Source organism: Lissotriton helveticus, chromosome 12 (assembly GCF_964261635.1).
Source record: "Lissotriton helveticus chromosome 12, aLisHel1.1, whole genome shotgun sequence".
NCBI classification, from domain to species: Eukaryota; Metazoa; Chordata; class Amphibia; order Caudata; family Salamandridae; genus Lissotriton; species Lissotriton helveticus.
Genome location: NC_136073.1, coordinates 829,485,789 through 829,509,519, shown reverse-complemented (window position 1 = coordinate 829,509,519; position 23,731 = coordinate 829,485,789). Strand labels below are relative to the sequence as shown.

The window sequence follows — 23,731 nt, the reverse complement described above, 5'->3', positions numbered from 1 at the left end:
AGGCGGCATTTTGGAATATGCAATTTCAGCGCACACAGTAAAATGAGTATAGCATCCACTGTTACTTCTACTGGTTTCCAGAGGCAGTGGGGACAGGGCTCTTTGGCCATGTTCTAATTTTATCTTAGACTCGGTAAACCCACTTCAGATCTACAGTCGCAGACCTCCAGGACTTTCATCTGAACAGAGTTACTCTACCAATCATGGCTTAAAATGCAAAGAGCATTTAGAGTTTGAAGTGAACTGAAAATCCTCGCTTTTCTGGAATAAAGTCTTAACAAGGAGCAAAATGTACTGGCAGAATTTGCTTTATAACAGGGATGGTATTGTGAAGGAAATTCAGCTGGCGGATTCTACTCCACATCTAAAGTTTCCTACTAAAATTTGGGGATTTTTATTTTCCTCCAAACTCTGAAAGTGGCCTACATTTGAAAAGTGAGGCGCTCATACAAAGAGTGGCAAACACAATATATTTGTATATTGGTCTTAGTTATATGAAGTTAGCATCAAAGATTTAAAATGCCCAATTTTCCGGTTGGTGTGCTTTTAGTAAAATACGTTTTAGAGGGAAAATCTTCGAAAAACCCTAAAAAGTTCCTTTTGAGATGCTGCTTCGAGAAAATAAAAGTCAATTAATTTGAACTTAATCCCCATATGAGGGGATCTTTGGGTCCCCAATTTCTTACCACCCAATGTGGCACGGAAAGCTATTAAAGATGTGATAATTTTCTCCGACCATCTGAAACTAATAAGCTTCTTGTGAGGTCGTTCATGCAATCATTCTGCATCCATTTGAGTCTGAGTCCAAGAAGATCACCTGCGGTGTCACTCGGGATCGGGTGCTGCCACACCTTCTTTTCAATAGCTAATCACCCATGGCCAACATTCTATATACCCCAGGAGAGTACTGCGATATGAATGCAGAATATAAACAATTTTCAAATTCAATGCAACTAACAAAGGGGTGTTGCCAACACCTGCAGATCACATCTTATGAACCAAAGCTTTGGGATCATTGATATAATCGTCAATGGTCCTTTTTTAAGTTAAACTCATCGAAAGCTTAGTTATTTGTTAATTTTGAAAAATTGAATCCATTCTCATAGCCAGAAAGTTTGGGACTCTTCACCGCACCTTCTTCACCATTTAAGAACCTCAATATATACAATCAATGTTGATCTATCCTTAGAGTCCAAGGGGGGAAAAGTATTGAGCACCATCTTTTCCCAAATTTATGTGCTTGAAAACTTTGCCTTTCGTTTTACAGGATCCTAACATTCCAGTAGAAAATGCCCTGGTGTATTTCAGACTGGACTAAGGGAATATAAATGTATCTGGACTTGCTGGAACAATACTAAGAAGTCTTCTAATAGTTGAAAATACAATTGCCTGATTGATAATTGACCCAAAATGAAAGAACATATCTCTCCAGTTCTGTTTTTGCTCCATTTAGAGTAATATTTAGGTCTCTAAGGAATTCTACAAAGTTTACTCTCAAAGTTCCAACTTCACAAAGTCATGCATACCCCTTTAATGACTAAGCTAATGCTGTTAAAAACTGGCAAAAACGGAACAACCTCCTTTGCAGAGAGGGCCTTCTCAGTGGTTTCAGCCAGAACATGAAAGGACCTCCCGCTGGAATCACAAATTGAATCTTTGCTATTACATTTTCATAAGAAAACAAAAAGGCCTTAAATAAATGCTTTAAAGTTATTATATAATAAAAAAATTCCTTCAACGTTATTCTAAACTTTTTAACCTGTTGTTGTTTGTAGTTTCTGGAAGGTATGTTTTTGTTTTTGACGCCACTGATGCACTTATGTCAACATCGTTTATGTTCAGGGGGAGTGCAACACTTTGCTGATACCCTTGGTCTTTTTCCATTGCTTTTTGAATAGGACAGGGAATTGTAAATTTTATTCTAGATTCTAGTGCCTCTGCTTGCAGCCCTTGCCAAGAGTGATCATGGTTTCCCAGGGCAAATTTGCCGCTGAATTGTGTGCTTTGTGATTACTAGGTCTGGAAATACTGGACCACATCTATTTGCTCAGAGTAGTATCCGCAACAGGGATGCCCCTTTGTGCAATAACTAATGAGGTCCAATGTCGACACAAATGAGCTGCAACCTAACCAAACCTCTAGTTTGCATCACATCTTGGGGAACTTTGATAACATGCCTGGTTATCACAACTACTCTGTTGCACCGGCTCCACCAGCACATCTCCTGTGATGTCATACCTCAGGTCCCTCCAGCTGATAACATTGCCATGTAGGTGCTTGTTATTCATAAAGGCCTGGTGTATATCTGCGGGTGACAAAACATAATCCCACACATGTACATTATCAATTTCACCCGCAAAAGACTGGTTTACGTCAAAGCCTCCTCCGAACGAGTCCTGCTCTTGGCCAAGAATACATTTCAGTGGACCCTGAATGGTGTAGCCTTTTTTCATGACTTTCCTGGTGAGTGGCTTTCCATTGAGAAACATCTGGACAACCCCTGTGAATGAATCCCAGGTGCCACATATGTGGTGACTTCTGTCCAATGCGGGGCTCGTAGCTCTAAAGGGCGTTTCTGCGCCACCCACGTAGACCGAAAATGGATTTGCCTTCGAAGTTTTATGAAAAAGTAGAAGATTGTTGTCTTGAGTAGGACTGTTGCAAGAAAGGTAGCTGTAATCCTCTGTTAGCTCTGTGAATGCACGTAGACAGGCGGTGAAACCTATCAGCGAGGTCACTTCTTGCTCAAGTGTCACGTAGTTGGTGGCAGATCGATTTGCGAAAAGAAATACCTCGCCATCCATGTCTGTAACAAAAGAAAAGAAACAGGAAGAATAAATGAATCCTTACACCCACACCTGAACTTTGTAACATTTTGGGAAAGAGTTGCACAACCAAATGCAGTTGATGTACCAAACTGTAAGTCAACTGTAGATTAAAAAAACTCAGTTGTCTTTGAAAAGCAGAACGCTTTTGAACTTGTCTCACATGTCAAGTCAAGAGAAGAAATATTAAGGGCAACACTGTAAATTATGGACCTTTTTTAAATATTCACCTTATTTTTGACCCAAGCCAAATCATCAGATGAGAGGGAAGGAAAAGTAGGTACACAATGAATATCAACCAGTAGAGAAAAAGGCAAGATCAGTAGCAAACCAGAAATTGATGGAGCCGAGAGGAAGGCTCGTGCAGCGTTCTCTATGTTGAACGTATCTCTTATTTTCAACATTAACCACATTTCTTGTGTATTTTTCCAACAATTAGACACTTATGTTATGTTATGTTATGTTATGTTATGGTATGTTACACATCATTCATAAAGCGCGTACACCAAAAAGGTTTCATGGCACTGAGTAAAAAGAGGGACCATCTAAGTTGAGAGCAGAGCCATAAACTTCTTTAAAAGGCCAGATTTTTAGGAGTGTCCTAAATCTGGAGTAAACCATTGTATGTCAGAAGTAAATGAGACGCGGGGCAATCGTAGAAAATCTGGGACCACCCAATCTCTTCTTTGTAAGCTTAGGAACAGCTACCAGATTATAGTAGCCTGATCCTAGATTGTGTTTGGGAATGTAGCTTTGAACTCTGGAGGGCACAAAAGTTGGACTTTTTCCATAAAGGGACTTAAAAATAATACAGCCAGTTTTAAAGATGGTACACTGGGCAACTGGGAGCCAGTGGAGCTTTCTCGTCTGAGGCTTAGTGTGGCAATATCTAGCTGGCGCTATGTGCAGTAAGTGGATCCCCACTTGCCAACCCTGGTCGCGCTTAACTCCAAAACTCTAAGGTTTTGTTCGCCACAAACTTCACCAATTTCTTTAAAGGTAAAACAATACTCTGATAATTTTCTTTTTCTGTATCCTAATTTATTCACACTTCTTTAATTGTTCATTTATCCTTTGCGGTTGTCACGCTAAGAACTTCCCATGATTATTTATTCATTCCTCATTGTATACGAATATTCAATTCCTGCCCAATGCATTTCGGGTCGCCTACCCTTCTTCAGGAGAATCAGTGCCAAACATTAAAAAAAACGATGAATGTCTGCACAATTCGGCTCTTACATATATCATTGTCAAGTCAATCCCTTTTACAGTGTAAACGTGAGGGTGACTCTTCTTGCAAAGTAATTAAGTTGTGTCTTCTTTAAGAAAACGTGTTTCTATGTTTAACCTTCAATGTGTGCCCAAATACTGATTCAAACATCAAAAGCAGTTATTACAAAAAAAGCCTTCTTCAGTATCTAGGCTGGAGCCAGAGCAGCCTAGCTGCCTGATATTGTACTGTCTGCAGCCTCTGGTTCAATCCTTTTGGCAGTCCTAAGTAAAGAGCGTTCGCATAGTCAATGCGAGACACCACTAGTGTCATTATTATCTGTAAAATGTCTTCAGGGGTAGAGTATTTCCTAATGTTCTTGATCTTGTGAAGTTGAGAGATGCAGGAGGAGACTGTGCTCCTATCTGGGATTTCATGGAAAGGTCCTCATTAAAAAGAATCATCTGCTAATAGCCATGGCATCCATGCCCTGTCTTGTGCACGTCAGACTCCATGTTTGGGGGGAAATCAGTATGTAGAGAAAGATCAAAATGCCCTACTTTGAAACCCCCTTAAAGCTCATTTTCAGAATAGGTAAAAACAAGCTGAATAAACTCTCTTTTGATAAATCACAGTGACAAAAATCCAACCTGTTAACGCCTTAACCGCAGCGGCAGTTCCGCCGCTGTGCGGGCGTTCCATTAAGTGGGCAGGGCCACATAGGCCAACGGACATGCGCAGCACTACGGAGGTAGTGCTCACGACGGCCATTGGCCGACAGGAGCAAGGAAAGGGTTAATCAGTCAAGTTGGAGAAATATTTACAAATCTAATATTTTGCCCAAGGACAGGTCTTCCAACTGAATGATGGTGTTCAAAATCAAACATGCCTAAAAAATTAAAAAATATGTTTGTAATTTAGAAATGGAAGGCAACTAATAGTAATAATAGAGAGCTGACATAAACTGAGGAGAAAACAATTTTTGCAGCAGTGAAGGATGTGTCAGATTGGATATTTTGTTGATCAAGGCAGTTTTTCAGTTTGGGCAGGTGGGATTGTGTGTCGGATGAGATGAAGGAGAAGGGACAAAGGTGCAGGAAAGAAAAGTGAAAAGAGATGATATAGCGAGGATCGGCACTACAAATCAAGATTAACTGTTCCCTGCACAGCAATAAAATACCTATCCGATGGACTGGGGAACTGTTTTTGTCTACATACTAAAACAAGCAATTGCAAAGCCAGGAGGTCTTGCCTATACAAGAGCTATTGGCTTTGGCAATGTGTTTGTGCCGCGTTGTACACCAGTGTGGCTGCTACTCAGCATGGCTAAAAGTTAGTGGTGTGGAGTGCCCTAGAGTGGAGTGGGGGGAGTAGAATGTCGCAGACTGGATTTGTTAAAGTAGAGTGTCGTACAGTGTCATTGAGTTGAGTAGAGGGGAGCAAAGTTCTGTGGCAGAGAGTGTTGTAGAGTGGAGTGGCATAGAATGGAGTCAGGTTGAATACCTTAGAGTGGATTGAGGGAGTGGGGTGGATTGGATTTGAGTAGATTGGGGTGTATTGGACCTGGTTAGTGTGGGTTGGATTGGAGTGGATTGGATGTGTGGGTTAGATTGGAGTGGGGTGGATGAAATAGATGGAGTGGGGTGGAGTGGATTGGGGTGGACTTGAGTGGAGTGGACTTGAGTGGGCTGGACTGGACTGGAGTGGGTTGGAGTGGGGTGATGTGGATTGGGGTTGGTTGGATTGGATTGGGATGAAGTGGGGCGGATTGGAGTAGGGGGGTTGCATTGAGGTGGGTAGGAGTGGGGCTAAATTGATTGAGTGGGGTGGATTGTATTCGGATGGGATGGGCAAAACTGGGGTGGAGTGGGGTGGTATGGAGTTGGGTGAATTGGAGTGGAGTGGATTGACATGGTGTGGGGTGGATAGGAGTTGAGTAGATTGGATTACAGTGGGTGGATTGGATTGGAGTGAGATGGATTGGATTGAGTGTGGTGGATTGGATTCAGGTGGGATGTACTGGATTGGGGTGGGGTGGATCGGATTGTGGTATGGTGGATTTGAGTGGGGTTGGGTGGAGCCGGAATGGAGTTGGGGTAGATTGGACTTGGCTGGATTGGATTGCTGTGTGGTGGATTGAGTTGGAGTGGGGTGGATTGGATTGGGGAGAGGTGAGGCGGATTGGATTGGAGTGGGTAGGATTGGAATGGGACAGATTGTTTTGGATTGGAGCCGGGCAATTTGTTTTGGATTAATGTTGGGCAGATTGAGACGGGGCAGATTGTTTTGGATTGGAGTGGGGCGGATTGTTTTGGATTGGAGTGGGGCGGATTGGCTTGGATTGGAGTGGGGAGGATTGGAGTAAGGCAGAATGTTTTGGATTGGAGTAGGGCATATTGTTTCGGAATGGAGTGGGGCAGATTGTTTTGACTTGGATTGGGAAAGACTGGTGTGGGGCAGATTGTTTTGGATTAGAGTGGGGCAGATTGGAGTAGGGCATATTGTTTATGGATTGAGCAGATTGTTTTGGATTGGAGTAGGGCAGATTAATTTGGATTCAAGTGAGCAGATTGGAGTGGGGCAGATTGGAGTTGGGCAGATTGTTTTGGATTGGATTGGGGCAGATTGTTTTGGAGTGGAATGGACCAGATTATTTTACAGTGGAGCAGATTGCTTTGGAGTAGGGCAGATTGTTTTGGATTGGAGCTGGGTAGATTGTTTTGGGTTGGAGTGGGGTAGATTCTTTTGGATTCGAGTGAGCAGATTGGAGTGGGGCAGATTGGAGTTGGGCAGATTGTTTTGGATTTGATTGGGGCAGATTGTTTTGGATTGAAGGGGGTGGAGTGTTCTGGAGTAGAATGGACCCGATTATTTTGCAGTGAGGCAGATTGCTTTGGAGTGGGGCAGATTGTTTTGGATTGGAGGGGCAGACTGTTTTGGGTTGGAGTGAGGCAGATTGGAGTAGAGTGGGTTGTTTTGGATTTGAGTGTGGTGTACTGGAGTCTAATTGTATTGGGGTGAGTAGTGTGGATTGGAGTGGATTGGATTGGGGTGAGTGGTTTGGATTGTAGTGGAGTGGATTGGATTGGTCTGGGGTGGATTGGATTGAGTGGGGTGGATTGGTATGGAATGAGGTGAGATGGATTGGCTTGGATGAAGTGGGGCATATTAGAGTTGGTGGGTAGAGGTGTACTGCACAATTATGTGTTAAAGCACAATTTCAAAAATATCACTTAAGAAAGGAATAATGTTGCCTTGCAATATTAAGAAAAAGGCAACCCTCATCTTTTGAGAACAGTGCCCAAGAGCAAAAAACAAAAGAAAACATGTGTGCAAACTGAGAAAAGGCTTGGCAAAATTAAAGAAAGTTAACTATATTAAATAAATCTTTGCAATTTTGTTTGTCCTGCTGGGCAAGTTTTCGCCAGTCACACCACTTCTGTTTGCAGGGCACTAGAAGCTAAAAAGAACAAAATAGTACCTCAACCATGTCAGGAGCAGCAGCCGGGCAAGATTAAGGTGAATCAATCAGTGCTTGGTTCCTGCTCCACAGAGAGGAACAGAAATGATGCTAGCCCTTCAGTGACGAATTACGAGGGGGAAAAAAGAGTGCTGCGCAAGCCAACCATTGGTAAGCAATGGGCGGGCTCCCAGCCCTTTTACGTATACAACAGTGTCTCGCAAGTGAGACGCTTCTGCTAGCGCATGCTCTCGCAGGCACTACCCTAAAAAACCCTTCCATGTTTAAAGGTAATTCATTATACGTGTACATTTTTCCTACATCAAAGACACTGCTCTCAGAGTAGCAGGTATTACAAGGTGACCCTGAGAGTGCAGAAAATCCCACACGTGTTACTATTATTTTTACGGTCTGATGCTTTGATTTTTACAATGCCTCCAAGAGACAGTTAAATTGCACATTTGTAATGCACAATAGGAATGTATAATTTACTATTCTAACTCCAGCGTACGCAACAGTAGGGAAGGTGTTGGAATAGTAAACTATACTATTCCTTATGTTAGAGCGCCATCTACTGTAAGTCGATGTAATGACGTGCGTAGTAATGGCATTGCGTGGTAACAACGCGGTCGTTGTATCGACCACGTTGTAATGACATCGCGGTGTAATGACCGCGATGTAAAGGTTGTTTCCCTCTCTATTGACCATGGGTCTGCATCTTCAGGAATTCCTTCTGTGTCCTGCTCCCTCTCCCCTCCACCACTGTCCACTGACAGGGACTATCTCCCCTCCACTCTACACCATCACCATCCTGCCCCATCCTATCATTCCAGTACACCCTCTCTAGAGTCCACTGATCATACCCCCAGACACTGTGCTACACCCTTCTACACTAACCCTCACTGCCTGCCCTCCACTGACCTGCACAGTCCCACAGCATTCCCCCCCCAACTGATGTGCACCCTTCAGTAACACCCTCAACCCTCTTCCGCTGCACCTTCATTGCTTCAACAATACTTACTTATGCCTTGGGAAACAGCTCCCATGAGGCTGAGAAGGAGCAGAGAGCACAGCTTCATTTTCCACCACGGTTCTGAAAAGTAAAGCATTCATCCAATTAGAACTTCACTTTCTGTGGGTCAATATTTTGAAGCCCAGATGGATGAGGGAGCTAGCCATGCAAGTTCCAGGATTTCCACTCAAAATACATTTAAATACAATGAATCTGACATGTCAGACATGAACATAATTAGAGTGTTATTGCGAAAATCTGTGGGGGATCTGACCCTTATGCAACAATGCTGAAAAACCCTCTGTAACCGAGTGAGAGCTGTGTCACTATACACTCTCGGACGGATTTGTTCAATTACATAGCAGATTCTCAGCCTGTTGCAAGTAAATGGATATTAACACATGCTCCCACACTTATGTTTATTTAGGTTGCAGATTCTCAGACCGATGCAAGTGAATGACAGCTGCATTACCACAAGCTCACACACTTATGTATATTTGCATTGTAGATTCTCAGACCGATGCAAGTGAATGACAGCTGCATTACCACAAGCTTCCGCACTTATGTATATTTGCATTGTAGATTTTCAGACTGATGCAAGTGAATGACAGCTGTATTACCACCTGCTCCCACACTGATATTTATTTACATTGCAGATTCTCAGACTGATGCAAGTGAATGGATATAACCACGTGCTCCCACACCTATGTATATTTGCGTTGCAGATTCTCAGACTGATGCAAGTGAATGACAGCTGTATTACCACATGCTCCCACACTTATGTATATTTGCGTTGCAGATTCTCAAACTGATGCAAGTGAATGACAACTGTATTACCACGTGCTCCCACACTTATGTATATTTGCATTGCAGATTTTCAGACTGATGCAAGTGAATAACATCTGTATTACCACGTGCTCCCACACTTATGTATATTTGCATTGCAGATTTTCAGACTGATGCAAGTGAATGGATATTACCACGTGCTTCCACACCTATGTATATTTGCGATGCCGATTCTCAGATTGATGCAAGTGAATGACAGCTGCATTACCACGTGCTCCCACACCTATGTATATTTGCGTTGCAGATTCTCAGACTGATGCAAGTGAATGACAGCTGTATTACCATGTGCTCCCACACCTATGTATATTTGCGATGCCGATTCTCAGATTGATGCAAGTGAATGACAGCTGTATTACCACGTGCTCCCACACCTATGTATATTTGCGCTGCAGATTCTCAGACTGATGCAAGTGAATGACAGCTGTATTACCATGTGCTCCCACACCTATGTATATTTGCATTGCAGATTCTCAGACTGATGCAAGTGAATAACATCTGTATTACCACGTGCTCCCACACTTATGTATATTTGCATTGCAGATTTTCAGACTGATGCACGTGAATGACAGCTGTATTACCACCTGCTCCCACACTGATATTTATTTACATTGCAGATTCTCAGACTGATGCAAGTGAATGGATATTTCCACATGCTCCCACACCTATGTATATTTGCATTGCAGATTCTCAGACTGATGCAAGTGAATAACATCTGTATTATATTGGGAGGAGTCAGAGAGCACAGGGACCTGAGGCAGCGGTCCAGTTGCTCAAGGCTCCTTCACATAAAACGTGATGTGCTGGAGGGAGCGCAGCGGGCGCGACGGAGGCGCGCCGGAGTCGCGCTAGAGTCAAGCTTGTCCGCGCTCGTCCGCGAGCGTCCGGGACAAGGGGCTGGGGATTTCGCTGGCACCTACACATACACATCTGCTGACTTACAAGCGCTACGTCCAGCCAGATCGATGTGTCCTACCATCCCTCACAACACGGCTAAACGAATCGCTCATTTAGGCATAAGTAACACTGCCACTCTCACAGCTGACTCCGCTCCTGAGTATACGATGCTTACTACCACACCTAGCACCACTAGTACATTCAGGTGTATATACTTGAACACCCGTTCTATGACTAAACATCAAACAGACATTTTTCTGTTATTAACGGATTTACAACCTGACATGCTGCTATTGTCCGAAACCTGGCTTACCCCGGATTCTCTGCCGGACATTTTAGCTGCCTTACCAGCAGACTATTATATTCTGTCTGTAATTCGTCCAGGAGGGAAAGCTGGGGGAGGAGTAGCCATCATTGTTAATAAAAAACATCAACTTAGACAACTGTCATCTCTGCTTCTGCCCAACACAGAAAATTTAGTCGCTAAATTGGATTCCCCTAACGGAACACTTGCATTGGTGCTATTGTACCGTCCACCGCAATCTATGGCCACATTTCCTTCCACCCTAGCTGAGTTACTGGCTCCTTTGGTCACCAACCATTCTAAACTTCTTTTGGTCGGCGACTTAAATCTCTGGTTTGATAATACAGCGCTAGACCCCCAAGCCGCAGAGATGAAAGAACTTCTTGATGATCTCAATTTGACACAATTTATTCATACTGAGACTCATCAGAAAGGTCATAGTCTTGACCAAATTTGGTCTTTGAACCTACCAATCTCCTCAATAGATATAAAACCTTGCAGCTGGTCTGATCACCACTGTATAAGCTTTTCTTTTCAACTAGATAAGAATATCCAATTTAAGCTTCAAACCTGTAGGACTATTAGGAAATGGACGTCCATGGATTTGCCTATGTTTATAATTTTTTTTAATTCTTCCCTTCCCCTAGAGAGTACTAACGTGGAGGTGGCCGACCTTCGATTTAAGGAATGGCTTTCTTCTGCGATCAATATTTACGCTCCACCCACACGCCTCTGTAGCTCTAGGAGTAGGGATGCACACAAATGGTTCACTCCTGAGCTAAAAAAATTAAAACTGGAAGTGAGGCAACAGGAAAGGGCTTGGCGCACTCAGTATTGCCCTCTAGCTAGGGCTACTTATTGCCTAGCAAGAAAGGCATATCAAAAAATACTACTTAACCACAAGACCGCCTACTTTTCATCTAAAATTTTAAATTCTACTAATAAGTCGAAGGAAATCTTCAGGATAGTGAACGACCTTTGTAACGATGATAGAACTTCTCCACCAGTTGTTCCGACACAAGCACTATGCAATTCCCTGAATGATTTCTTCAAAGAAAAGATTTTATCGATCAAACAGCACATCTCCACACTTCCTATGTGTGCCCCTGTGGATGATATTTTTTTTAACCCCCTAACTTTACACTCTTTTCCTCTCATTGATCTGAAAGTCTTCTCAGAGTTATTAGCCAGAGTCAAATCTGGCTCCCCTACGGATGTCTGTCCCCCTCAAATTATGAAGGAAATTGGTCGAGCCATTCCTAACAGTATGATGTCCCTGCTTAACAACTCGCTTACTTCAGGGATGGTCCCTAGTAGCTTCAAGCAGGCCTTACTGATACCCCTCACGAAGAAACCTGGCATTGATCCATTGGACCTTACGAATTATCGGCCCATATCCTTGCTGCCCTTTTTGTCCAAAATGTTGGAGGCCCATGTTACCAACTGCCTTTCAAATTTTGTGGAGGAATCGGGCTATTTACAACCTACTCAAGCAGGATTCCGGCCTGGTCATTCTACTGAGGCAGTCATATTGGCTGTACAGAACACCTTGAGGTCCAATGCTGACAAAAATTTTCACCAAGCCCTGGTGCTCCTGGACCTGTCTGCGGCATTCGACACGGTTGACTATTCCATTCTGGTCAACCGTGTCGAACAGGCAGGCATTAGAGACTCTGCCTTGGCTTGGTTGAAATCATTCTTATTTGAACGTACCCAGTCTGTCTGCTTAGGATCTTTTTCAGCCCCTAAAATTAATTCCTTCTGTGGGGTCCCTCAGGGCTCCTCCCTGTCCCCCTTATTATTTAATTTGTATATGCGGCCCCTCCTTTTTGCTTTAAGTAAACATAAAGTCACTGTATACAATTATGCAGATGACTTGCAGCTAGTCTTTACACTTAATTCTCCAAATGCGGTGGAGGATTTTCAAGCAACCATGACCCTAATTCAGAACTGGATGTCGCTAAATCATCTTAAATTAAACCCGGGGAAAACCGAGCTGATTTTGCCTGGAAAAAGTGAAATCAGTTGGAGTCCCAATTTTTGGCCCATGGACATCGGCCTTCCCCCAAAGAAATCTAAAACCGTCAAGAGCCTGGGGATAACCATTAGTGAGGACCTTACCTTAAAAACTCAGATCGGTACGGTGGTCTCTTCTGGGTTTTTCCAACTGAGAAAGATCAGGAAAATTGCACACCTCCTCACCCACACTGCCTTAATCCAGGTGGTCATGGCCCTAGTTCTCTCCCACATTGACTTTTCCAACAGTCTTTATCTTGGCCTACCTATAGGCCAACTTAGAAGACTGCAGTACCTACAGAATCAAGCTGCGCGACTGATTTGTAATGTTCCCAAATGGGTCTCGATTAAATCCGGCTTAGAGACTTTGCACTGGCTTCCTGTGGCCCAAAGAGCCGAATTTAAAGCTGGCTGCATTATTTTTAAGGCCCTGCAAGGGAAGGGCCCTTCCTTTATCAAACAGCTGATTGGCCGATACGTTCCTGCACGCAGCTTGAGGTCAGCCCATAAAGATCTATTGGAGGTACCTCGCTTCAAGAAGAAACGACAGGGAGGCAGTAGCTTTCACTTTTTAGCAGCAACCCTGTGGAATTCTCTGCCGCCAGCTCTTAGGCAGTGCAAGGACCTTCTTGCCTTCAGAAAGGCATTTAAAACGCACTTATTCACACAGGCATATCTGAAATAGAGACTTTTGTTAGAGCCACCCTTGTTATGTTTTTTTTATCTCTTTCCAGCGCCAAGAAGCCTCCGGGTGTATGCGCGCTTAATAAATAATAATTAACATAACATAACATAACATAACATTACCACGTGCTCCCACACTTATGTATATTTGCATTGCAGATTTTCAGACTGATGCAAGTGAATGACAGCTGTATTACCACCTGCTCCCACACTGATATTTATTTACATTGCAGATTCTCAGACTGATGCAAGTGAATGGATATAACCACGTGCTCCCACACCTATGTATATTTGCGTTGCAGATTCTCAGACTGATGCAAGTGAATGACAGCTGTATTACCACATGCTCCCACACCTATGTATATTTGCGTTGCAGATTCTCAGACTGATGCAAGTGAATGACAGCTGTATTACCACATGCTCCCACACTTATGTATATTTGCGTCGCAGATTCTCAAACTGATGCAAGTGAATGACAACTGTATTACCACGTGCTCCCACACTTATGTATATTTGCATTGCAGATTTTCAGACTGATGCAAGTGAATAACATCTGTATTACCACGTGCTCCCACACTTATGTATATTTGCATTGCATATTCTCAGACTGATGCAAGTGAATGGATATTACCACGTGCTCACACACCTATGTATATTTGCGATGCCGATTCTCAGATTGATGCAAGTGAATAACATCTGTATTACCACGTGCTCCCACACTTATGTATATTTGCATTGCATATTCTCAGACTGATGCAAGTGAATGGATATTACCACGTGCTCCCACACCTATGTATATTTGCATTGCAGATTTTCAGACTGATGCACGTGAATGACAGCTGTATTACCACCTGCTCCCACACTGATATTTATTTACATTGCAGATTCTCAGACTGATGCAAGTGAATGGATATTTCCACATGCTCCCACACCTATGTATATTTGCTATGCCGATTCTCAGACTGATGCAAGTGAAGGACAGCTGTATTACCATGTGCTCCCACACCTATGTATATTTGCATTGCAGATTCTCAGACTGATGCAAGTGAATAACATCTGTATTACCACGTGCTCCCACACTTATGTATATTTGCATTGCAGATTTTCAGACTGATGCAAGTGAATGACAGCTGTATTACCACCTGCTCCCACACTGATATTTATTTACATTGCAGATTCTCAGACTGATGCAAGTGAATGGATATAACCACGTGCTCCCACACCTATGTATATTTGCGTTGCAGATTCTCAGACTGATGCAAGTGAATGACAGCTGTATTACCACATGCTCCCACACCTATGTATATTTGCGTTGCAGATTCTCAGACTGATGCAAGTGAATGACAGCTGTATTACCACATGCTCCCACACTTATGTATATTTGTGTCGCAGATTCTCAAACTGATGCAAGTGAATGACAACTGTATTACCACGTGCTCCCACACTTATGTATATTTGCATTGCAGATTTTCAGACTGATGCAAGTGAATAACATCTGTATTACCACGTGCTCCCACACTTATGTATATTTGCATTGCATATTCTCAGACTGATGCAAGTGAATGGATATTACCACGTGCTCCCACACCTATGTATATTTGCGATGCCGATTCTCAGATTGATGCAAGTGAATGACAGCTGTATTACCACGTGCTCCCACACCTATGTATATTTGCGTTGCAGATTCTCAGACTGATGCAAGTGAATGACAGCTGTATTACCATGTGCTCCCACACCTATGTATATTTGCATTGCAGATTCTCAGACTGATGCAAATGAATAACATCTGTATTACCACGTGCTCCCACACTTATGTATATTTGCATTGCAGATTTTCAGACTGATGCACATGAATGACAGCTGTATTACCACCTGCTCCCACACTGATATTTATTTTTATTGCAGATTCTCAGACTGATGCAAGTGAATGGATATTACCACGTGCTCCCACACCTATGTATATTTGCTATGCCGATTCTCAGACTGATGCAAGTGAATGACAGCTGTATTACCACGTGCTCCCACACCTATGTATATTTGCATTGCAGATTCTCAGACTGATGCAAGTGAATGGATATAACCACGTGCTCCCACACCTATGTATATTTGCGTTGCAGATTCTCAGACTGATGCAAGTGAATGACAGCTGTATTACCACATGCTCCCACACCTATGTATATTTGCGTTGCAGATTCTCAGACTGATGCAAGTGAATGACAGCTGTATTACCACATGCTCCCACACTTATGTATATTTGCGTTGCAGATTCTCAAACTGATGCAAGTGAATGACAACTGTATTACCACGTGCTCCCACACTTATGTATATTTGCATTGCAGATTTTCAGACTGATGCAAGTGAATAACATCTGTATTACCACGTGCTCCCACACTTATGTATATTTGCATTGCATATTCTCAGACTGATGCAAGTGAATGGATATTACCACGTGCTCCCACACCTATGTATATTTGCGTTGCAGATTCTCAGACTGATGCAAGTGAATGGATATTACCACGTGCTCCCACACCTATGTATATTTGCATTGCAGATTCTCAGACTGATGCAAGTGAATAACATCTGTATTACCACGTGCTCCCACGCTTATGTATATTTGCATTGCAGATTTTCAGACTGATGCAAGTGAATGACAGCTGTATTACCACCTGCTCCCACACTGATATTTATTTACATTGCAGATTCTCAGACTGATGCAAGTGAATGGATATTACCACGTGCTCCCACACCTATGTATATTTGCGATGCAGATTCTCAGACTGATGCAAGTGAATGACAGCTGTATTACCACATGCTCCCACACCTATGTATATTTGCGTTGCAGATTCTCAGACTGATGCAAGTGAATGACAGCTGTATTACCACGTGCTCCCACACTTATGTATATTTGCATTGCAGATTCTCAAACTGATGCAAGTGAATGACAGCTGTATTACCACGTGCTCCCACACTAATGTATATGTGCATTGCAGATTTTCAGACTGATGCAAGTGAATGACAGCTGTATTACCACGTGCTCCCACACTGATATTAATTTACGTTGCAGGTTCTCAAAGTGAGGCAAGTGAACAACAGTTGCACTGCCATATTTTCTCCAGGGCCACTAGAACTATGAGATTTTGGGGCAGCGGAGTATTGCGCAGAATTATGGATTTGCCGATGTTGCTACATAATCCTTTATCTGCTGCATTATCTGCACATTTTACAAATAAATTGTTTTTAGCTCAAACAAAAAATTACTAAAAACGCTGCAACACTTCTTTTTGCGCAGTGGAAGGCCTTTCACAAATGTAGACTGGTCACCTTCTGTGCTTATTGCTGTATTTGGGTGTCAGATCGGTAAATGGGGAAACATCCTTTATAACGAAACTTTCACAACGCGGTACCATTACCACGCAGGTTTTACAATGCAAGTCGTTACAACAACTTGCGCTGGAGGGCGCTGTAGGATAGGGAATAGTTTAATTTACTGTCCAACACCTTCCCTACTATCCACGGGGACTGGAGTTGGAATAGTAAATTAAACTATTCACTATCCAGCGCCCCCCAATGCAAGTCGTTGTAACTACTTGCGTTGTAAACCCTGCGTGGTAACGGTACGCATTGTGAAAGCACGCGTTGTACAGTCATACATCCAATACATGAGGTAAAACCTCTGCCCAGATAGAATAAACATGTGTAAAAATGACAATATAATAAGATAATACTATCACAAAATGTCTCGTATTACGTCTCATAATTTGCTTTTTTCTTTTCTAAACCCTGCCACAAAATGTGTTCCAAATCACCATTGTTGATTGTTTATGTGCAGGAAGGTGACCCTGCCTGCACATGAAGAATCGCCCCAGCAGCGCAGGCACCCTTACAACATGGCGACAGGCTGCCTGCGCTGGCACTAGGCAACTTTTTTAGTGCTAGGGGAAACACAGGGGTGCGCCGTATTCTTGTGAATACAGCGCATCCCTTCATTTAAAAAATGGCGGAGCGTGGCGTTGATAAATTTGGCGAAGCACCGCGCTCCAACATTTTTTAGTAAATACGAGTGGTGTAAATGAGGACTCAATGTACCATAATGCCATATGTCCATCAAACTTTTAAGTAAACAGCTTCACAAGTCTGAAGCAATGATGCTGTTACGTGAAATCCACTCCCAGAAAAGCTCCACGTAACGTTCAGGAGAGTCCTGCTGACTAAAGGTTTTTGGTTACCCACCCGCAGGAAGATGAAATCGGCCCTCCATTAGTAAGTCACAAGGTCCAAACAGAAAAGGAAATGTAAAATGAAAATGTGTGATAACACTTTGTAGTGAGAGGCCGATAGATGTATCCTATCTAGGTGTCAGAGTGTGTGTCGGCCTGTAATATGGAGACGGGAAAGCACAAGGGGGCTCATTTACAAGCGCCGCAGGCCGCCGTAATGTCACTTTTATTGACGCTCTGGCGGTGCACATTGTAAAGTCATATCTATGAGGCCACGCAAAGCCACACTGCACAGCTTTTAATGGCCTCATAGATATGGTGTGAGGCAACGCAGCAGATGTCCCTGCGTTGCCTCACACTGTGATAGGGAGGTGTGCCATTTTACTGTGGGTGTTCCCATGTAACATCCATGACATCTGACACATTCCTAGATTTACAGCATGCTGTCAATCTTGGAATGTGTGAAAAGTCTACGCCTCCCCAGGGGAGGCATGGGGAAGGCGCAGCGAGGGGAAAGAACATCATTCCTCCTTGTTTTTACCTCTTTCTATGTGTACTGCATTCAGCAGCACACACCAAAAGAGGAAATCGCCTCCATTGATAGTTTTTGTGCAGGAAGGTGTCCCTTGCAAAAACAACAATTGATGGACAGAATGCAGAACAATGTCATACATTCGCCCCAGTACTGAGATCTGGGCCTAAACCCATCATTTTTTTGCTCCCTATGCCGTTCCAGTTTGAACCCAGCCATATGCAAATCAGTCTTGACCCTGCGCCCAATGGGAACAGTCCAGCCCGAACTGCCAAGCCAGGTCCTCCCTGAACTGGAAACAAGCCTCTTCAGCCAGGATAGCTTGATTCTAGTGGCATGAAGAGCACGGGACCCACGTCTGGGCATACCCTTCCCACTCGAGGTGACAAATGCAAAAACATTATTTGATGGACAGAACGCAGAACAATGTCATACATTCACCCCAGTACAGAGATCTAGGCCTAAATCCATTGTTTTTTTGCTCACCATGCCGTCCAGGTCCCTTCCTGCACAAAAACAATCATCCCTACTGCACGGACATCTTTGCACCATGGTTCAAGGGTGCCTGTGTTTGTGCAAGGCAGCCATTTGAGCACCAGCACAGTAAAAGAAGGCCAGGAATGTGCCGTATCTCATAGATATGGCACATTCCTGCCCTTTTCTTTTGACATAGGGCAGCGCAGCAGGAAGCCTTGCGGCGCTCCCCTACGCCAAAAATAAGTAAATAAGGGCCCTGGTATCTAGAATCTCATTCTCGCCTTCTCTGTCCTTTCTTCTTTCACACAACATGTTTCTTATTTTCTCTCTGGCTTTTTCTGTTTCGCTATCTCTGCATCAAGCACTTTTTCACTTTCCCTCCCTCACACTTCTGCTGTCTTTTATTCGCCCTCTTTTATCTCGTTCTACGAACTGTCTCTCTCTTTACCTCTTATCTCTCCTCTTTAATTTGTCCTTCCCTCCGTCTAACCTGTTTTCTCTCTTCCCCTCTCTTTTGCTCTTTATCCCTCTTTTTCCCATCTCCTTTCTTTCACTGTTCTACTCTTTCTCTTCTTCCTATTTTTTTTTTTCATTTCAGGTCCTTGCTTCTGCCTCTTTTTATGTCTGCCACCTCCTTCTCAATCATAGCTAACTTTCACTTTGTCTCACTCTCTGTAACTCTGTCTCTGTGTTGTTTATTTTGGAAAATAAATAAATACATAGGGTAGAGGCTCAGATTTTTTTTAGGAACCTGCAGCCCACCCTACCTAATTTTGGGATACCAAGGCGTCCTAGATTTGATTCCGTCAGATGCCTCCTTCATATGTCCTCCTACATTTCATGACTCTTTATCTCACCCTTGCACAGCAGTTTTTATCCCTCTTTTCTCCCTTGTCATGATTTAAAAAAATATATATTTTTATTAAACAAAAGAACAAGTTTCAGAGACAAATCAGACCCAGACATACATATACAGTTTATGCAAATGACACGGTAGCTATATAGCTCCTTAGCACATAGCACACATGACATGTTGCGTAATTTAGCACAATACTAGATTGAGTGCTCCGCTTAACTCTCATAGGATAACATATACAACCCACCTCACGGTCCCTCTCACAGACCTCTATACGGTGTCCACGCCCCCATATTTTCTCCCACTTGCGAGGGCATCCGCGACCTTAATAGACCACCCGCTCCACATTATGACACCAGTCCATATAGCACAACCATGCTGCCACTGTCGGGGGCTCCACCGCCCCCCATGCCAGGGCGATATTTCTCTTGGCGACCCCCCCCCCTGCTAAGTCGAGCCAGAGCTTGGCCCACTGTGGCCATGTGATCTCTCCCGTGACGCCCAGTATGTGCCATCTGGACTCCATTGGAACCTGCTCACCCACCACAGCCTCCATTATGCGGGTTAGGCCCTTCCAGTGCTTCTGAATCCTGGGACAGGACCATAGTATATGGAAGAAAGACCCTTTCTCACCACACCCCCTAGCACACAGCTCGGATCCACAACCACCAATACGGAGCTGTACCATTCTCGAGGCATATGATCTGTGAAGGATGCAGAGTCGAACAAGCCTAAAACGCGCTCTGATGGCTATTCCTCCGGGGCTCTGAAGGGCCTCCGCCCAGTCGTCATCTTCCAAAAGTCCCACATCGGATTCCCAGGCCTCCCCCAGGGAGCCCATGTAGTTCGGGGAGTTGTTTACCAGTTTTTTATAAGTAAGGGACACTGCTTTTTCAATCATGGGATCTAATAGGAGTCTATCCTCCAGGGGGGGAGTATTCTGGTATCACAGTCCCTTCTTTCAAATGACAATGGAGTGCCGAACGCAGTCGTCGATATCTACGGAATTCACCTTGTCCCATTTGAATGCCCTTGTCAAGATTTTTTAATCGTTCTCCTGCTCCTTTCTCCCTTTTCTGCATTTCTCTCTCTTGCTCTGGGTCAAAGTTTGATGATGAAAAATAAGTCCTAGTCCCCAAGAATGAGTTTTGCTGCCCACCACCTGCAACCACTGGCACAAATTAAGCACTATGTCTCTTTCACCTTTCCCATCAGACTTTGACTCTTCACCCTCACCCCCAGGGTGATCCATCCTGACCCTGGGTCGGCAGCTGTTATTGAACTGGACCCAGCATCCAGACCAGATGGGGAACCGGGTTTGAGTCTCAGCAGGGACGCTCAACATCCTGTGATTCTGGGCAAATCACTTAATCTCCCTGCGCCTAATTAAAAACAATGAATGTGTCTGTCTGTAACACAACTGGTGCTCATGTAAAGCGCTCTGATACCCTCGGGTCGAGTTCGCAATTGATAAAACTCCCACACAAAAAAAACGCTGACCATGTCCTGCTGCAATTTGCTGACAAAGCCCGCTGCACCCACGCTGGCACTGTGCTGTGTACAGAGCAGGAACTTGCAGGACTTAAGGGGAGGGGGGTCCCTTATTTTCAGTTACAGGCAGCTGAGCCCAACACAAATGCATCACTTAAGGGGCCAGCAGCACTCCTTTCATTCCAGTCCCAGCTGAGAGCCTGCTGGAACTTTGACACTTTGATGACAATGCCAGCAGGGAAACAAAGGCATCCAGCTTGTCAGTTCACCAGTGCATGAGCTAAACCATGATTTGGAGGGGGTGGTTTTAGTTTTCCAAGTTCAACATGTAATAGATATGCATGCACCGTGAGGACAGATATTTTTTATTTCACTAACTACATTATTAACTATTAATGTAGGACTTATTAATACGTTTTTATTACTAAACAAAGGAGCAATTTTCAACTACTTTTTAAAATAATGATTTTTTTTTTTTTTAAACCCTGAAGTGCTCTATATTTATGCCTTTAAATTTGAATTCAATTGATTGTTTCCTGTACTTAATATTATTGGAATTTTAACTTGTTACATGCAGGTCACACGGGGATCTATGCAGCAAAATGAGTAACCCAGAGATGTCTAGATAAAATACACATCTTTGACCTGCACTGTAGATCTTCTCCTTTCGGGCAGCCACTTGAACCATGGGCCTCATTTATGAAGCTGTGCGTCACTTTTACGCTGCCGGTGCGTCACTTTTTGTGACGCACCAGTGGTTTAAAAATGCGCCTTGTTGTGCCATATTTACAAAGTGACGCATCTAGGTAGATGCGTCACTTTGTAAAACCCTGCGCCACATTATACCTGCGCCAGGTATAATGTATGCAAGGGGGGCACATTGACGCAAGGAAGGGTCGTAGAAGTGACGAAGTGAAATCTATGAGATTTCACTGGGTCACTTTTAGGACGCCGTTGCGTCAAAACCTTGCGCCTGCCTCTCAGCAGGCGTAAGACTGATGCAGGCCCTTTCACATGGGGCTTGCCCCATGTGAAAGGGCGCATTGCTGGAGTTGCGTCACTTTTGTGACACACTCCAGCAATGCGTCACTTTTGCACCATACAGATACGTCAGAAATACTGACGTATCTGTAACTCCTTGCGACATGATGCGTCATACATTAAATATGACGCATCAGGAATGTCATAAGGAGTGCGCACTGAGAAGTGACGCATCGCTGCTTTCACGCAGCGACGCGTCATTTCTCATAAATGAGGCCCCATGTATTTTAGGATGAGTCCAAAACGGTTACTAGACATCCCCAGATGTCCCCATCAAGTGTATTAACCACCCAAGTTATCTTACTATTAATACTCCCTGGAAATTGCTGGGACACAAATATCTCCATAACATGTGCCTTAACCTGTAAGATATTTAAAATTCAATCAAGTAAGCTAGAACAAAGTTACTAAAACATTTGCCCTTGCTGGCAATTTCTTTGGGGCAGAGGTTTAAAATATACATATTTAAGTTATATAGTTATGTAGGGTCTGACTTTCTAAAAACAAGTGTCCCCGGGCAATAGATCCAGAGCAAGGGTGGATTATATATGGTCAGGGGCACTTTCGATACTAAAAATCTGACTTCTGGGATCTGCAGCAAATATTTAAACTGCTGAGTAAGGACAATCATGGTTGGAGATTGTCTATCTCTTAGACTTCCTCCTCCATGGGGAAAGCGCTGCCTTCCAAGCCAATGCAAGAGCACCGCTCTGGTCACTCACGCATGACACCAAGACGCTTCTCACATAGGGTCACGGCAAGTACAACGCTACCTAGTAAGCGCCACCCCACGGCGCAGCCTGCCACCCTCTCACTTATGTTCCTTGGCACACCACAAGGAAGTAGGAAGCGCTATGTAAATACTACTGCTACAGAAGACATATTAATGGGGAGACTGATGATGTATGAAAACTTACATGTCAGATGCGAAGCAAACGTCTTCGAGAACCTACTTTCTGTCTGAAAGTTGGGACTGCACAACAGCACAACGTGCTTTATAGCCCCCGTGTGAGATGCACGTGACACATATCAACCAATCCGATTTGTCCAAGTCCAGAAGGCAGACGGCCATATATTACGCAATCCAATTTCTAAGTGTTGCTATGAAGGGACATTTATGGGAAATTCCACTATCATCCAACAAGGAAGTAAACAGAACACTGATCCGCCTAACAATGATTGGATGGATTATCTTCAATTGTGCTGTCAGGTTAAGGGAGCACTTCCGTCAGCGCCTAAATCTTTCTCTGGCCCGGAAGATTCTGAATATTCAGCTTTCAAAACAATGTGCTTTTCAACACAACCTTTTCTCAGCCTCCCATGTGCAGTACCATGAATCTAGGCCTTCTCTGTATGAGCCTCACAACATACTTCCTTCTCCCCTGAGGCCGAAAGCCGGGGGCCCTTCAGCGCTCTTGCTCCTTTTCGAAATCTTGCTATTTTGCTAACTGGCGGTTAATGATTGAGAATAACCTGCTTTTAAAACCTGTATATATTTTAATAGGATAGATTTTAACTATCCAGTTGGCCCGACCTTGGTGTGAGACTTACGTCGCCCAGGGCGGCCTCCTCCCCCCTCCTCAGCTGATAGAGCGCCGCTATTACCGGGCGCTGGGCGCTGAACTAACTTTGGGCGCCATCTTGGGTAGGGGAAGGATCGCGGTCTAGATGATCGACGATCCCACCCTCCTCCCGCCCCCTACAGTGGATATAAACACCAGATACGCCCGTCCGCACAGCGGGCGGGCGCAGCGGGCGCGCCGGCGGCGCGCCGAAGGCAAGCCCGTCTGCGCCCGTCCGCGACCGGACGGGACCAGGGGCCACCCCCCCTGCGCAGTGCGGAACATAAGGCAGCCAACCGATACG

The 23,731-nt window shown here is 44.0% G+C and overlaps 1 protein-coding gene across 1 annotated transcript; it reads right to left on the bottom strand.

The window, feature by feature from the left end:
* Nucleotides 1-2,107: 2,107 nt before the first annotated feature.
* On the bottom strand, nt 2,108-22,824 carry LOC144798978 (mucosal pentraxin-like). The gene is made up of 3 exons (XM_078670120.1): nt 22,783-22,824; nt 8,517-8,588; nt 2,108-2,806 (listed from the first exon to the last, which is right to left on the bottom strand). The coding sequence occupies exons 2-3, from the start codon at nt 8,572-8,574 to the stop codon at nt 2,139-2,141; spliced, it is 726 nt and encodes a 241-aa protein (XP_078526246.1). The 5' UTR covers nt 8,575-8,588; nt 22,783-22,824; the 3' UTR covers nt 2,108-2,138.
* Between the last annotated feature and the right edge of the window lie 907 nt (nt 22,825-23,731).